The 13,471-nt window shown below is 40.0% G+C and overlaps 1 protein-coding gene across 1 annotated transcript in view; it reads left to right on the forward strand.

Moving 5' to 3' along the window:
* Nucleotides 1–5,489: 5,489 nt before the first annotated feature.
* Nucleotides 5,490–13,471, forward strand: part of LOC311137795 (nuclear receptor ROR-alpha A-like) — a 286,358-nt gene continuing 278,376 nt past the window's right edge. The window contains exon 1 of the mRNA XM_084172381.1: nt 5,490–5,804. Within this exon, the coding sequence (XP_084028507.1) occupies nt 5,651–5,804 (154 nt within the window). The 5' untranslated portion in view covers nt 5,490–5,650. The remainder of the gene's footprint in view (nt 5,805–13,471) is intronic.

Here is a 13,471-nt window from a genome sequence, read left to right on the forward strand (position 1 = left end):
GGGTGTGTGTGTGTGCAGGCATCTGTGTGTCCGTGTGTGCATACGTGCGTACATGTGTGTTTGTGTGTGTGTGGAGGGAGGGAGGGGGGGTGGGGGGGTTCTTTGAGAAGCGCAAGCCTCACATTCCGCTCCTGTACGTACCTTCAAGTTCAAGTTTCCCTGGTTAAGCCATTGAACTTGAGAAAGAGAGAGATGTTGGAATAAGGTTCACAGGGTCACATTGCAGTGGGTCAGGAGGTTATGAATTTTGGAGGAGACAGGGCTGAGCAGAAGGAGAGGGATTAGTCCTAATATCAGGCCAGTGAGAGATTCTTTCTTCCTTTTCCCGAAAATATCTTCTTTCCACAACGATCCTGTGGTTATATCATAAGGAGCTCAGAGCTTGTAAATCGTTAACTTTTTAGTACTAACAAAATAATACCTTTACATTACCAAAATAACATGTTTGGCTATTTTACTTTTGGTAATTTCTACTGCAATTATCCTGATGTGAGGGAGTATATGCAGTTTGTATCAACTGCTTTGGTGTAGATAATTTGATCAATGTCTGATTTCCATCTGCCCATATATTCAATTATATTTTCGGTGAAATTAAAGATACATCAAATGTGGCTTATTAACTAGTAGTTTGTTAGTAGTCGTCATTCTCTCTTGTTAGATGTCCACGTCTGTGACCTCTATATATACCTGTTCATGTTGAAGTGATGCCAAAGGCTATGTTACTTTACAGGTGTCTTATCTTCATAACATAGTGACATTTAAAATCAGTGTGAATGTGACCTCTCACATTGTCCCCAATGTTTCTTCCCCATCTCTGCCTTTGTGCTCCAAAATGTCATGTTAGAGGACTATTTATCTTCATGTAAATGTTTAAACACTGGAGTCAGAGCCGGCTCACCTTTCCAGTGTCTGATTTCCTTATGTGTTCCTTTTGTGCCGGATATATTTGTTATACTGACCAAACAGGTCACGGGCTCACCATCAGAGGTCCAGCAAATCTATGTCAATATTTGGCTAATTATCGAATATGAAATGTTCAAATGTACTATTAAGTGAAACAGATAACTTTTGAATTGGTCAGTCAAATTTCCTACTGGCTTACTATTTCACACTAACAACAGTCCAGTATTTCATACCTATTTTTCTAGCAGCAGTCATAGAAAATGACAGGCATCGGGTTTGTTGTTGAAGAAAGGGCTGAGTATGAAATAATGTCAGTGAAACCTGATCTGTACCCAGTTCTGACTAAATTCCCCCCTCCAGTTTGGCATAGCAAAACCAGAACTAGTTGTTGCATAATCGACTGATTCAGACAATGTGTGGTATGATTTTATTGAGTGACATTAAATAATGCAAATAAAGTATATTATTAATGGATTTGTGTGGTCCATGGCAATGCAATGAACCCTTAGGTTGGCAGGAGTGAAACTGAAAAGATACACAGGCATTTCCAATGGTGTTCATAGTTGAAACACAGGGCTGAGCCATGTAAATGACCATACCTTGCCAAATACAGTAGAATGAATCACACATAAGGTGTGATTTGGTGTGAGGTCAGTCTCTGTCAAGGGATACTCCCTTTAAACAAAGTAGGGATGAACATTATTGTGAAATTCTTATTTGACACAAATCAAGACAAGAAATTGTTGTTTTTGTTATGGTATATTTTGCTCCATTGGCTACTTTAGGGAAACCTGTAAGATCCCAGTGTTTTAGTGTTGTAGGAGTGTCTGATAAGTAGAGAGCTGTTTGGATAAGCTAATGGCTTGACTTTACATGACTCACAACTCTAGCAGATATGTTGAATCAATATTTAAAAGATAAATATTACTGTATCCAAAAGGCACTGCATAGCTGATGATAGTGATGAATAACACCATGAGGGGTTATTATGGCCCAAATGTGGAAGTGGTGATTATAGTTCCCTCAGAGGAAAGAGAGGACAATGATTAAATAATGGCAAGCCAATCAGACTATTTTTATATGTTTGTATCCAATTGATGTAACTCTGTAGTTCATCAAACATGTTGCTCCAAACTGAATATACAGTACCGTGTGGAATTTCTACAATTATTTACATAAATGACACACATAGTTTTATATGCTTTTTCTATAAAGATAATATATACTTCCAAAGCTGTATCAATCTAAACAATGCAACAAGCAGTAGTGCGTACAAGCAGCAGAATGATATCAAATCAAATCAAATCAAATTGTATTGGCCACATGCGCCGAATACAACAGGTGCAGACATTACAGTGAAATGCTTACTTACAGCCCTTAACCAACAGTGCATTTATTTTTTATAAAAAAGTAAAATAAAACAACAACAAAAAAGTGTTGAGAAAAAAAAAGAGCAGAAGTAAAATAAATAATAATAAATAAATAACAGTAGGGAGGCTATATATACAGGGGGGTACTGGTGCAGAGTCAATGTACGGGGGCACCGGCTAGCTGAGGTAGTTGAAGTAATATGTACATGTGGGTAGAGTTAAACTACACACATACAGGTACAGGAGCACACACAGGCCATTTTGAATTTAATGACAATGAAAATAATGTTACTAAACAGTATCGATTGGAGAATGAATGATGCACTCTTACTCAGCTAAGCATATTGAAAGTGATTTCCTGCCTAAATATAACGTTTGTAGTTACATTAGGTAACACAAAACTTTACCTTCAGATCCACAACAGCAGCTGACATTGCAAATAGCAGGTACTTTGTCTTTGTTTATTAAACTATGAAACAGAATCCACAGTACAGTACATCAGAGCAGACAAAAACATACTCTATTTTTTTCTAAATGAGCATTACACAAGTTATTACCTAAACTAGCATAGACTTTGTTGAACACCACTGCACCACGATATAGTGCACTGTGGTTGCTATTGATTTGTTGCATGGTTGTAATGTCTATAGTGTGTTGGTTATTAGGAAGTCTGGAGATATCTCCACTTGATATTTCTACTTGATTTGTGGCCTTTTCTAGTGCAAATCTGAAACTGGAATAACAATCCTTGTCATGTCAAGGCAATGCACAATGGGCAATTGTTTCCTCCATGAAATAAACAATATAAAATAAATGCTACTCTGCATGTCAAACCTGTTTCCTTATTGTGAAAATGAGGTAGCAGCGTAAAAGGGTATGAAAGAGATGCCAGTCTGGCTGTGGTTTGAAGTTTGATCTTATATTTCATTTGGCTGGGGGCCATCATCAGTGTAAACGCAGACTGGAAGCCTTGTAAAAAGAGAGAACAGCTGAACAAGGCTCACATTGGTAGATTTTCAAATCAGTCAAATTATGTCACTGTTACACCAATCCATATTTAGTTTAATAGTCATCCCAAAAAATTTAAGGGCTTGTGATTATCCGGCATCATGATGCCATATTTGGATTTATAGCTCAAATGAATGAAGTTTTTTTGGTTGTCATCATTGGTCATTTAAAGTCCCCTTCCTGAATGAATAACAAAGCAAAGCACAGTAATAACTGCATAATAAAAATATATTAAATATTATAATTATAATCATTATTATTATTATTTTCCTGCTGTTCATTAAACAAAACATGAAATAAGTCTGAAATATGTTTTTCTTAAAGTAACTGTCCAGTGAAAATCTCACATTTAAAACTTCATATTTTGTATACCCAAATAATGTTGTTGATTCATCCTATACTCATATTTGTGGCCAAAGCATAAATTTGAGAAAAAATACTTCAAAAACCCAACCTCAAACTTCTATCTCAAACTGACATTTAAAAACTGATTGCTATTTCCCGCTGAGGATATTCTTAATGACTGGTATATGCCCACACCATTCTGTTGTTAGGGTAAGCCCACAACATTACAACACAGAAAAGCTGCTTTTTAACATATATGTAACTTTTTGGGCTACCCCACCAAATTCACATAGAAATGTGAGTTATAGATCTGTCATTCTCATTGAAAGTGGTAGATCTGTTCTATGTTAAGTATCGTTTTTGTGTCTTTTACTTTTGGTTTTGTACACCAGCTTCAAACAGCTGAAAATAATATGTTTTGGGTTATGGAAAATATATTTCACAGCGGTTTAGATGGTACAATGATTCTCTACACTATACTTGCTGGTGTTGTCACATAAACTGAAATTAGGTGAACTATTAGAATTTTAGCAACCAGGAAATGGCGGGCATAGTGCACTTTAATTACAATTTTTGGGAAGGAAAACTATTTCACTCATATTGTAATTCATTATAGGTCATATTTCATAGAAATCTGGACACACTGGACAGTTACTTTAAATCATAAATACAGCGGGAGTGAATAGAGAAGCAGGACCAAGTCCACGTGCAAGGCTTTGAAGGGGCGGGGTTCTGCTGTGGCGCCTTGCTGCTGATCACATGCAGAAGGCATGGTGTTTGTAATTACACCCCAAGCCGCATAGACACAGAGGCCCAAGCAGGAATGGAATGCCCGGTGTAGTCTACCACATAAGTGCAGACATACCTGTGCATATCCTCTGCAAAGACAAGTGTGCAATTTCGTGCCATCGGGAGAAATGTAGTTGTCTCTCAGATCTGAAATGAAAAATAGTAAGCAAGACAGGTCCCAGCAGCTTTGATCAGCTGCTTGAGAAGGTCCGTTTCAGACTAGTTTAATCTACTGCCACATGCTCTGATTAAACATATGACAATAACAGTAATATATATATATATATATATATATATATATATATATATATATATATATATATATATATATATATATATATATATTAATCCTAAACAGCATTGTCATTAGCAGCATCATCTTCAGCATCTCGTCAATATCATCATCATCCTCATGATCATCACATTGACAATACTCATGTTCATATAATCACTTTTTGGTGGCCAATCACAGCAGAATACATTTGTAAATAACTCCAGTGCTACCAATTATGCACGCATCCATGGGCTTTTACACTGTAAACCTTAAAATATAGATGATGATGGTGGTGGAGATGAGAGCTAAAGAAGCGCTGCAGAGCATCGACTGTGCAGGCATGGACGTGTTCTCTTCCTTTTATCTCTATAGTTGTAGTTGCATTAGCCGAGGCATGTTTATTGTCAATATTGATTTTGTAAATTTTTTGGTAAAGAAAAAATAGGCTATAATATCATGGGATGTTGAAGTTGTGAGCAGTCTTCAGAGGGACAGGTTTTTAAACACTGAACAAGAGTTGGCATATTGGGTACCTCTCCCAATGTGGCTATATACGAATTATGATTTGTGTACACAGTGATGATAGACTATAGCCTACAATCTGACTTTATCCTGTAAAATTAATATTGGGATGATAAACTTAATAGAAACGCGAGTTGGCTGCAACAAACTCCTATCCCATTAAATAAACTCGCAGGCATTAACTAGCCTACTTACTGTACATCTATTCATCGGCTATTGACAAGCTCTCCCTTTTCAGTTGTAGGCCTATGACTGAAGCTCTCTCTAGCGCTGCCGGTGGACAATCAAACCAACACACCCACCTCTAGACACACTCGCATTTTCTCATTTCTTAGTTCTACTATAATATAGATAGCTAAACGGACTCTCGGAGCTCACAAATCATAGAGACTTGTCCTGAAAAACTAGCAATAGTTTAACAGTAAGTCTGAAATTCAACATGGAGTCCCCTCCAGATCCAGCAAGCGACCCGGGCAACAGCGCCTCCGAGCCGGCTACCCCGGCCAGGGAAACCCCGGTAAACCTGGAGACGCTCCGAAAAGCGGACCATCCAGCCCCTGTTCGAAGGCAGACCTGTTCAAGCACCAACAGAGGTAAGCGGCCGAAATCGCACATCACGATAAATAATGATTGATTACCGATTTGATGCATTTCTTTGCATGGAGAACTTAAATTATGGAGGTCTCAAATAATGCATGTCTATAACTAAATGTTTAAAACCACCTGGAACATAAGATATATTCTTATTGCACTGCATTTTTAATATGACCATATTTATTATGATGAGAGAGTTGCATCTGTGTTGCCCTGGTGTTCAAGCACAACTGAGAACTGACAGGTCCAACCGTTGTCGGATGATGTGTCATTGTGAGACAAATCATACTCTGAATAAAACAGTTATAGTTAGGATAGTGTATTAAACAGGTCGATTACAATTGTCTTAAAACACAAGCACAGCAACTAGCAATATTATCTTAATACACGTATATTAGGCTACACAATGGTGCTAAAGACAAGTGAACTTTGGGAAACTGTATGCTATCGACCACCAGTCCCTTCAACTATAAAAGCGACATGTATTTTATGGTCGTATTTGTTTCCAAGTGACAGGCTACAGAATAGATAGTCTGTAATTGTGTGTGTGTGAAATAAACGCATCAGCAGCAGGAATTTGATTTACCTTGCCTTGCGTGTGCGCGCCAGATCTGATACATTGTAGCGGACGGAAATGAAGGGATGACAATTGCCTGATGATGGACATGATTGACAGTGGACACTGTGGTGATTTATCAAATCAAGTCTATGATTGTGTTGGTCCCGTATACATTTATTACGAATATGTGAGATTGAGTACCGTCCGTGTTGTACAGTACAGACAGTATTTAGCCACACCCCCTCTAGACTGCTTCCATTTAATTTAGCTCATCCAAGTTCAATGGAATAGACTAATACTCCAAAGTACAGTATGTTCACATGCTACTACGACACTAAATTACATATTAAACATGTCAATGTATTCATCGCTCTGTTGTTTGCATGAGCACATTTCCTCTGCGGAAGGGGTAGAGTATGATATGGTGAATGTGGAATGTAAACTGGTTATGTAACAGGTTTAGCCATAAACAGAGACGCGCACAGAAAGCGAGAGAGAAAGCGAAAATCATTATTATTATTATCATATTATTTCACTTTGTGGATGAGTTCTTGACTCCTGAGTTCAAGACACGTGTAGGCTAATGGGTCTTATCACTAAGCATTCCAGCTGCATAAAATAATGATTTGTGTGAAGACGAGATTGTTTCACTTAGTACTAACTTGGTAGATCCCAGCCAGTGCTCAGTTATGTAATACTGGGCAAAGGCAGGTAGTTATGAAGGCATTTTGGACAAAGGCTTTTTAGGTTGATCTCATGGCTGTTTTATGAAGGAGTCTGGCTTCTAGACACTCCTAACCTGCTGACCCATATTCACCCCCACCCATTTATGCATTGGATTAAAGTGTCTGGAAGAGAAAGACAGGAAAAATAATGCCTCTGTTATGTAATGCTTGAATGGGTGAAAAAAAAGCATGTTCACCAGGGCAAGCCTCATTCAGAATGCTTTAGTTAAAGAGACATTTCCAAAATGTTCAACTTCATATTCATCATCATCATCATTGTGCGTTTCTAGGTTTTGTAGTAAAAAATATAGAGGAAGATAAATGTTTCCAATGACATCATCAGTGTGCATTGTGTGATTTTAAACAATAATGAGTAGGAGCATAGATAATAAACAGAGAGTAGCAGCAGCGTAAAAGAGGGGGTGGGGGGGACAATGCAAATAGTCCGGGCAGCCATTTGATTAGCTGTTCAGGAGTCTTATGGCTTGGGGGTAGAAGCTGTTAAGAAGCCTTTTGGACCTAGACTTGGCGCTCCGGTACTGCTTGCCATGTGGTAGCAGAGAGAACGGTCTATGACTAGGGTGGCTGGAGTCTTTGACAATTTTTAGGGCCTTCCTCTGACACCGACTGGTATAGAGGTCCTGGATGGCAGGAAGCTTGGCGCCAGTGATGTACTGGGCCGTACGCACTACCCTCTGTAGTGCCTTGCGGTCGGAGGCCGAGCAGTTGCCATACCAGGCAGTGATGCAACCAGTCAGGATGCTCTCGATGGTGCAGCTGTAGAACATTTTGAGGATGCAAAATCTTTTAAGTCTCCTGAGGGGGAATAGGCTTTGTCGTGTCCTCTTCACGACTGTCTTGGTGTATTTGAACCATGATAGTATGTTGGTGATGTGGACGCCAAGGAACTTGAAGCTCTCAACCTGCTCCACTACAGCCCTGTCGATGAGAATGGGGGCGTGCTCGGTCCACTTCTTTTTCCTGTAGTCCATTATCTGTGTTCTGGAGCAGGGTTTCTCAGTCCTGGCCCCCCCCCCCCCCCCCCCCGGGTGCACGTTTTGGTTTTTGGCCTAGCACTACACAGCTGTTTCAAATAACCAACTCATCCTCAAGAGTTTGGGAAACCCTGTTGTAGAGGCTGCTTTTTTCAAACATTGTTTTTATAGAAACTGAAACTTTGTTAGGTATTTTGTCCACAATGCATGAATTGATTAGAAATATTTATTATTGCATTGGTTGGTGGCACAATCCAATATGAGATCACACAAAAAAGTGAAACAATAAAAATGTAAAGTAAAGCATTTCCAGGATTACAGTGCTGGGTTCAGACACTGCTCTTTAGGATGTAAACAAAAACCAAAGTCTGAAATACTGCAGACGCTTAGCCGTTTACTGAGGAACCCTTTCCATTTTCACACCCGGTGTATTGGAATTTCTGAGGATGCACATTTACTGTTTTAACCCTGAGCACTAATACCCTTTAGAAAAGGCTTACTTCAGCAGAAACTGTGCTGGAAGACTTGAGTGGGTCAGAGAATGGGCCTGGGAGGTCTGTGGATATCATTAGTGGAAAGAAGAAAGGGTGTTATTTTCATGTTGCAGGATCCCTCAGTTCGTGAGGAGCAAATTCTGAAACAATCAATATTAATGGCTTGTTATGTAAATTGACAGCCTCTACGGAGGCTGGGATGAAGCCTCAGAATTACACAGTAGTTCAGAGCTCTGAAGCTGCAGATGTGATGATGCCCAGTCCTCAACTCTGCACTGTTTAGCCCAGAACGAGCCTCAGCTTCGCTGGTGTGTGTGTGTGTGTGTCTCTGTGTGTGTATATACATAATCTCACTATGGAGACTCTGCCCTGAACTGTTAAGACTAGAGTATCCTGTTATGGGTAGTGATGACTGTGGTGCAGGCTTGTAGCTGAGGCTTTAGATGTGATTGTAAAATTCATTCATAATGTGCTGTGCCGTTGTAATATAATTTTCTGCTGTCTGTGCAGGACTTCCCTAATAACATATCAGTTGGCATGGCAGATAACATAATTTTGTTTTCTTCTTACTACAACATTATAAAAGCCCTCATATAGGGAATGACAGACAGGTGTAACAGTATTGCTTCCGTTCCTCTCCTTGCCCCAACCTGGGCTCGAACCAGGAACCCTCTAAACACATCGACAACATTCAATAAGCATTGTTATCTATCGCTCCACAAAAGCCATCATTTTGCAGAGCAAGGGAAACAACTACCTCAAAGTTTCAGAGCGAGTGACGTCACCGATTGAAACAATACTAGTGCGCACTGCTAACTAGCTAGCCATTTCACACCGGTTACACAGGCTTACTCCAGCAGGTATATTGTTTGGTAGGACAGTGATATACTCATACATATTTGCACACACCTCAACATACCATATCACACAAAAGTAGACGATTGTGCAGGTTGCCTTACCTCTTATCTCAAACTTTGTTAGCTGTTTCCTGTCTGTCATGTAGGCTGAAGTTATACAGCGCCTTAGACACGTTCTACATAGGTCCCATTCCGTATGCAGTTTTCTTTGGCTGGACATTGCTGGTCCAAAATAACCACGTCATGGTATGGCTTTCCCTTTCTGGACATTTAAGTGGACTTTCATCTCCACAGCCAGCCGATTGGTTCTATGTGTGCGGATGGAGGGAGAGCTGTGGGCTGGAGTTGTGGCATGTGTTTACTCTGTGCTGACAGAAGACGGATGGGGCACGGGGGAGCAGAGGCCTCTAAACAAGGTTCTACACAAAGCCTGAAGCTGGCACGGTGCTCACACTACTCCGTTGGAAAGCAGCGTGAGGCTGTGACATTCTCAAATAGCAGCTGGATTACGGTTCTCTGCTCGATGAGGAGGGCCAAGCAGAAGGTAGCCACCATGCAGACAGCCAGGGCACATCCTGGAGAGCAACTCGTTTGTGTCTTTCATTTTGGCAGACAGACCTTGACATAATAATGGTCCCTGTCTTTCCCTGTTGTTAATACTTCGAGGAGTGTGAGGTGTCCCAAAATGCAAAATGCATCATACTGGCTATATTTCTGTATTTTGAAAGTTATATATCTTGAAAACTTGATTGCTGACATGCAAATGATTTTCAGACTATATCAATAATGGGCTAACGAAACAAATACCAAAATATAGTTTTTGGATGGAGTTTTGCTTTAAGCCTAAACATCTGGAGTAATAGCTCCAAAGTTCACACGTCTTTGAAAGCTCTGAGTGTTTCCTATTGATGCTCTAAAGGACTTATTCTGTTTGTACCAAGTAGGCCTACAGGTTATGTTATTGGAGGGGAAAAAGCTAGGTCCGACCAAGTCAGTCTATGAAGTTTGATCATTTGTTTCTATTCAAAAGTTTATTAAGATAAAGTTAATCCACCGCTTGCCCCAATTTACTTTATTGACGAAACATAGTTTATTGACATTTAAACTTCACTGAAAGTTTTGTCCTTGTGGGACAGTTTATTTTGGAGTCCGCATCACCAGTGGCTCAACTGGGGCTGGCAAGGAAGTCTCGGCTGGTGACTAGAAGCAGATTTGATGTGAAATCTCCAGCGGTGAGCGACAGCTCTGATCTGTGGCCCATTTACTGAAGTTAATATCTGAGATAGAAAGTTTGAATAGTAATGAACGGAAATACTCCAGATGCATTATTGGAGGGTGTTAAAGGAGTCTATATTTAATGCTGCACACTGTGACCTAAGCAGTGCTGTTGTATAGCATGTCCCTGCAGTATATGAAGTGGACCCCTCTGAAGAGGCCTCGTGGGAGAGGGAGGTGGTGAGTAGAGGATATGGGATCATTCAATGACACATGACATATCCAGGCCAAGCCCTTAGCAGCTCTACTGGTCTGGACAGTATACAGAAGTTGAACAGGTAGGTGAGCTTTCCTTCAGTGAGAAGGTTTTCAAGGGCCTATGATCAATGAACAAGCCAACATTGGGATAAATTCGCATTCCTATCACCTGAAAGTAATCAAGTCTTTGTGCAGTTTGTGAAACTGTACCATTGCACCATAATCATACTTATCCTGTCATCAGTTTTACTTGAATTGGACATGCATGCACTAAAACCGTTCAAGCAAAGTCCCATATATTATTCCTAATGCAGGGAGTGGAGCATCATTTACATTTACATTTACGTCATTTAGCAGACGCTCTTATCCAGAGCGACTTACATTATTATTCTTTTTTCATACCCCCTGTGGGAATCAAACCCACAACCCTGGCGTTGCAAACGCCATGCTCTATCAACTGAGCTCCCTCCCTGCCGGCCCTGCCTCCCCTACCCTGGACGACGCTGGGCCAATTGCGCGCCGCCCCATGGGTCTCCCGGTCACGGCCAGCTACGACAGAGCCTGGATTCGAACCAGGATCTCTAGTGGCACAGCTAGCACTGCGATGCAGTGCCTTAGACCACTGCGCCACTCAGGAGACACACATGTTGCCACTCAGGAGCACCAACATGTGTTGAACGCTTGAAACGCAGAGCAGAGCGCCATAGAGCCTTTCCCAGACATTACGTGCATGTGCTGTATTTTAAAACAGCAAGAGGTAACAGTGTAAAACCTGTGGTATTTGAGCAGAACACCCCCAGAGTCCCTTAGCTGTTGTTATTCTGGTGAAATGTCTCTCATGGCAGCTGTGTTGTAAGGAGTATGATGGACGACTGTGAGTTCAGACAGAAAATGCAAAATATAGCCTGTCTATGTAGCCTGTAGAATACTGCACACCACTGAGTCTGGAATGAAAGTCATGTTGGTCCTCCAACTGTCTTTTTAAATTGATGTAGATTGTGGATATTTTTGCAATATTTGTGCAATATTGTCTCAGCTTTTCATCTTCAAATGTCCCTTCACAAGATGCATTAAACATGGTTGTTAAAGCAAGTATGGGGGCATCAAAAAGTAGACCATTTCTGGAACCAGTTTAGTTGCTTCTTTGCATATTGTGTTCTGTGTGGTTGTAGGTTTGTTTGTGTTTACTGCACTTTATTCGTGCGGGTTTAGGATAATGCGACCTCCCAAGTTCCTTGGAACCAAACTATGTTTGCGTTGCTTCTTTAGTATGTAGCTATGTTGTATGTAATATACACTGAGTGTTCAAAACATTAGAAACACCTTCCTAATATTGAGTTGCAACCCCTTTTGCCCTCAGAACAGCCTCAATTTGTCGGGGCTGTGGTTCTATCAGAAGGGCTAAGGTAATGCGTATTATTTCCTTTAATTCAATTGTTTAAGCCTTTAATTAATGTGCCTTTGGTTCACTTTTGTCAAGTAGACACTTGAGTATTACACATTTAAACAACGTTTATTTGTCACTTAAAATAAGCAAAACACTTTTTGAGACAAAATTATAACAACTTGAAAATCAGTGTCATTTTCATTGGTTTGAGTATTTATATTGGAGTAACAAGGGAGACCTAATCTCGTATCTAAATAAAAAATAGAGAGATACAGATTCATTCCCTCCAGGTACTGCTGCCACTTAATCGAATTAGCGCCACTCTCAGGCTTGACGGATTCTTCAAACACCCCTGGTGACTTCTGAGTGCCGATTACAATCAGCTACTATTTTCAGCGTTTGATTAAAATCTGGTGAGGTTGGACAGAATTTTTTAGAGAGCAGAACCAACTAATTATTAATATTGGAACCCATCTCTCAATTTTTTTCGCCAATTACAGAATGCCAATGGACTTGAGTGGTTAAACAATATCCAAAAGTATAAATCATGTTGAATCACATTGGATGTGAAACTATTAGCTTATTCTTATTTAAATATCACACAGTAGTTGGGAGCATATTGTCCAAAGACATGTGTCCTTATTGACCTTTAGGCTTCCTCCATAATGACTACGTCCTAATTGTGAGAGTGGGCATTAATGTGCACTTGTTTTTTTCCAAGGCTAGAGGCTGTCTGCAGGTTTCTAGTCCATTTACATTCATTTCAGAGGCTACTGTAAACATACAACCAAGCTTCAGTTTCATATGCACTCCATCCATTTACTGAGAGACAATGACAATAAACAGAACTGATTCTAATTCTCCACTTATGTTGACAATAATTCTTATCCAAATTTTTCCATTTTCATAATCCCAAAAAATATGATCATCTTTCTCAGAAAGAATAAAGAGGACATTTGTCCCTCTGTTATTTAGAAAAACTGATTTTAAATATGAATAAGCCACTAATGAATATATGATTATTGCCTGTGTGGATTGATTGCTGCAGGAGGTCCATTAAGATAGAGTGGGTGCTCCTACAGTATGAGGCTCCATCAAAGCTGCTGTGCAGATCTGTAGTAGACAGTGATTGAATGTTGGACTCACTCTTCACCATGTTTGCAACACCAATCATGT

This window comes from Coregonus lavaretus, assembly GCF_964263955.1.
Source record: "Coregonus lavaretus genome assembly, chromosome: 11".
NCBI lineage: Eukaryota > Metazoa > Chordata > Actinopteri > Salmoniformes > Salmonidae > Coregonus > Coregonus lavaretus.